This window comes from Sinocyclocheilus rhinocerous, unplaced genomic scaffold (assembly GCF_001515625.1).
Source record: "Sinocyclocheilus rhinocerous isolate Xijiao unplaced genomic scaffold, SAMN03320098_v1.1 scaffold554, whole genome shotgun sequence".
Taxonomy (NCBI): Eukaryota; Metazoa; Chordata; class Actinopteri; order Cypriniformes; family Cyprinidae; genus Sinocyclocheilus; species Sinocyclocheilus rhinocerous.
In genome coordinates, this window is record NW_015627893.1 from 623,286 (window position 1) to 626,792 (window position 3,507).

General features: G+C 39.9%; 1 protein-coding gene across 1 annotated transcript in view; it reads right to left on the reverse strand.

The window, feature by feature from the left end:
* Window positions 1-1,638: 1,638 nt before the first annotated feature.
* Window positions 1,639-3,507, reverse strand: part of LOC107736961 (translocating chain-associated membrane protein 1-like) — a 16,727-nt gene continuing 14,858 nt past the window's right edge. The window contains exon 11 of the mRNA XM_016548350.1: window positions 1,639-3,115. Coding sequence (XP_016403836.1) covers window positions 3,042-3,115 — 74 coding nt within the window. The 3' untranslated portion in view covers window positions 1,639-3,041. The remainder of the gene's footprint in view (window positions 3,116-3,507) is intronic.

The following is a 3,507-nucleotide window of genomic DNA, read 5'->3' on the forward strand; positions in this document are numbered from 1 at the left end:
TGTGTGTGTGTGTGTGTGTGTGTGTGTACCTGTTTTTCTATTCTGGTGGGGACTTGTGAGTGTGAGAGTGAGTGTGTGTGAGAGAGTGTGTGTGTGTGTGTGTGTCTCTGTGTGTGTGTGAGTATGTGTGTGTGTGTGTGAGTGGCCTGCTGCTTTACCTCTTTCAGTGCTTTGAGCAGACGGGGTCTCTTGTCCTCCACACTCTCTCGTGACTGCTGCTTCAGCTTCCTCAGCAGAGCCGTGACTGAAACACAACACACACACAAACATACATCAATAACTTCCCATTTCATCCGTCACCTGAAAATAATCAAATAATAAAAATAATAGCAGTCTTCACAGGAATGTCATTTACATCATCAGAGCTCAATATCCTTCAGTAGGCCAATTTTTTTATATATAGTCCTTTACACAAAAACATGGTTTCAAAACAGCTTTAAGTGAATGGGTGCCGTCAGAATGAGAGTCCAAACAGCTGATAAAAACATCACAATAATCCACAAGTAATCCACAGCACTCCAGTCCATCAGTTAACATCTGGAGAAGACAAAAGCTGAAACTAATCCTGCATTAAGACGTTTTTAACTAAAATTCTAAACTAATATGTGGCTGGATTTTGATGTGAGAGACAACAGCAGATGCACTTTTTCACTGGAGGAAGAGTTATTATGGATTATGGACTCTCATAAGATTTTTTAAAAAGTATTTTTTAAATGGAAAGTCATAAAATATTTAATATCTGAAAGTCATTCAAATTCAAATTAAACTTAACATTTTTCAAATTAATTATTTTATTTTTCACATATGCTAAGATAGAAATTATAGTACAATCTCTATAACACAACTGTTAAAAATCTTAATCCTATTATTATGAAAATCTTGGAAAATTATAGAAAATCTATATGTGGTAACTCCATAAACATATCGATATATCACATTATCAGTACATATATAGCAGTATTGCCATCTCATACTATGACTATACCATGCAGTACTTTTTTGGGTACTTGAGGCTTGAGTCATGCAATCAGAGAGATGGAAAGGAAGAAAGAAAGTGATTGGCATGGTCTGGAAGAGCAGGAGGAGGAGGAGAGGAGTGGATATTTTAACAGCTGATGTTTCTCAAACATGAGGAGAGGTTGAGGGCCAGCGTTTGCCCATAACTCAGCCAGCGTTCAGCCTGTGCTGACAGTCCAGCTGTGAGACGGACAGCACCCATCTCAGGCCTGGCAGTGAGAAGCAGCGTGGGCAGAACTAACCAGCATGACCTTCTCCTGTTTGTCGCCACACTGGGCGTCTTAATTCCCTCTCTGAACCCTGGCAGGCTGCTGTAATCTGAGCTGACTGAGGCACAGAGGAATGATAATGCATCGGAATTCTGGATGCAGGAATTAAGAGTTCCAGTCTGTGGATCTGGAGTGCTTTGGAACATTAAACCGGGAGACATTTATATGCAGAAGCACATGTGGGTGTATGTGAGTGTGTGTGTGTGTGTGCGAGTATGTGTGTGTGTGTGAGTATGTGTGTGTGTGTTTAGACAGGGTTCACAAAATAAATGAAACAAACTGGCAGTCTGTGTCTTGCTTTTACACTTGGTTATACAAAAAAAGTAGTAAAAAACGTTTAACAGACGGCCACTTTTGATTGCATGCCTACGGTTTTATTTCTGCTCAGTGAGGCAATTCTTCCACAGATCGCAACATGCACACGTTCACGGCATTTCAACGAGGAAAAGAATATCGAACTCTCTCATCACACTAATAAACGCAGCACTGACAGCAGCAACTCCTAATGCTGTCAGCTTAAGGACACTTAAAGAATCGTATGGTTTCATATAAACTACGTGCTGACAGAAATACAGGTGATAGATAACAGAGAGCAGATCACTCAAGCGCAAGGAAAAAGGCCACAAAGTGCTGAAAGAGTGATGTTCCAACACTTTTCACAGCTTCAGGGCTTCATAAACGTCTGTATAACGCAGCACATTTAACTTAATGAGGAAGTTCACCGGCAATCTTTCTCCTGCGCTCAAAACCTCTTCACATTTTTTGGAGAATCTGAAACAAAAGGCTGGCTTTCATTGCGTTGAAGATAAAATCCACACTTGCACAATGTCACAGTAAAATCTTTAATAAGCTCCAAGGCCTTTGCAACTGAAACTAAAAGCGATATCACCATTGTGTTATGGATTATATCGATAACCGTAAGGTAGCCATGATAAGCACCAAGGCCCCAAACCTGGCCAGTTAGGCTCTTTAATAGTCCTGGGTAAGCATGTGAACCCCTCTGCAATAAAGGCATATCAATCCTTAAAGAAACAGATTATCCAAGCCTGCAGGGGGAGCCATCATCTAATCACCTCAACCACAGTCCATGAAAAACTCAACAAACGTAACCGAATACCAGATCAACACTGCATCATCCAAGCCTTCAGGTGGCGCTCTCACAAACAGCTCCGCCTCAAACATTGCCGCTACAAGCAATTATAAAACGATTCTCAACATTCACACGCAAACGCGACACTAAATTCAGTTGCTCTCCGTATCGAAATGTAAAAGCACACAGCTCAGGTCGTTTAAAAGCTACGTAAAAACGAGTGGTGTAGCAGTCCTTCGCCACCTCAGCCTCTTCTCACTGAGCGTCATAGTAGCGTACAGGACTGAGGGGCTAAAGGGGAATCATAGGAAGCGCAGAAATCACACTGAATAGGGTTTAATCGTGTTCAGGGCCGGATAAAGGCTTCAACGAGCGAGCGAAGTGCAACGTCTTCTCTTCACGTCGATTACAAAACCCTCAGAAAACCTCTCTGTCTTGCTAAAAGTCACAAGCATATGGATATAATGATTGATTATAAATCTAGAGTTCATTTTAAAGATGCAGACAGGAAAAACAGGAGACAAATAAAACCTGAACCATGCCGTACAACTAAGTTCCTTAGTTTGTTCCTGTGGTTCTTTTCGCAGTTATCAAATCTGCTTCTCTTCTAAAGTTCAGAGTGGAAACAGAGCATCACATTTTGGGCAGCTGCTCTCGGTTTCCTCTTACGAGGCTTTAGATTTTCTTGCTCTTGGCGAGGTCTTGTCATCTGGTTTCATGACTCCATTGACTGAACCCCCTGTCAAGGAGAAATTAAAAGATAATTTGGTTAAATAAACAATATTTCAATGCCAATGCGCATGTCTGGTGCGGAGGCATTTCTGGTAGTAATTTTACAACCCAAAAGGGAACTAATATGATACATCCCACATGAAAAAATACTATAGTAATTTACAGTAAATACTATAGTGTTTTTGAACCATAGTATAGTAAAGTACTTGAATTAATTTGTTGTGGTAATTCTATAGTTGCTATGGTAATATAACAACTATAGTAATATAAACAAATTACTTTACCCAAAGTTTTCTACAACTATAGGGTATATTATACTACAATACACTACAGTTTACTGTAGTAAAAAGTATACTACAGTATTTATTACAGTTTATCAGTTCACTATAGTTAATACTA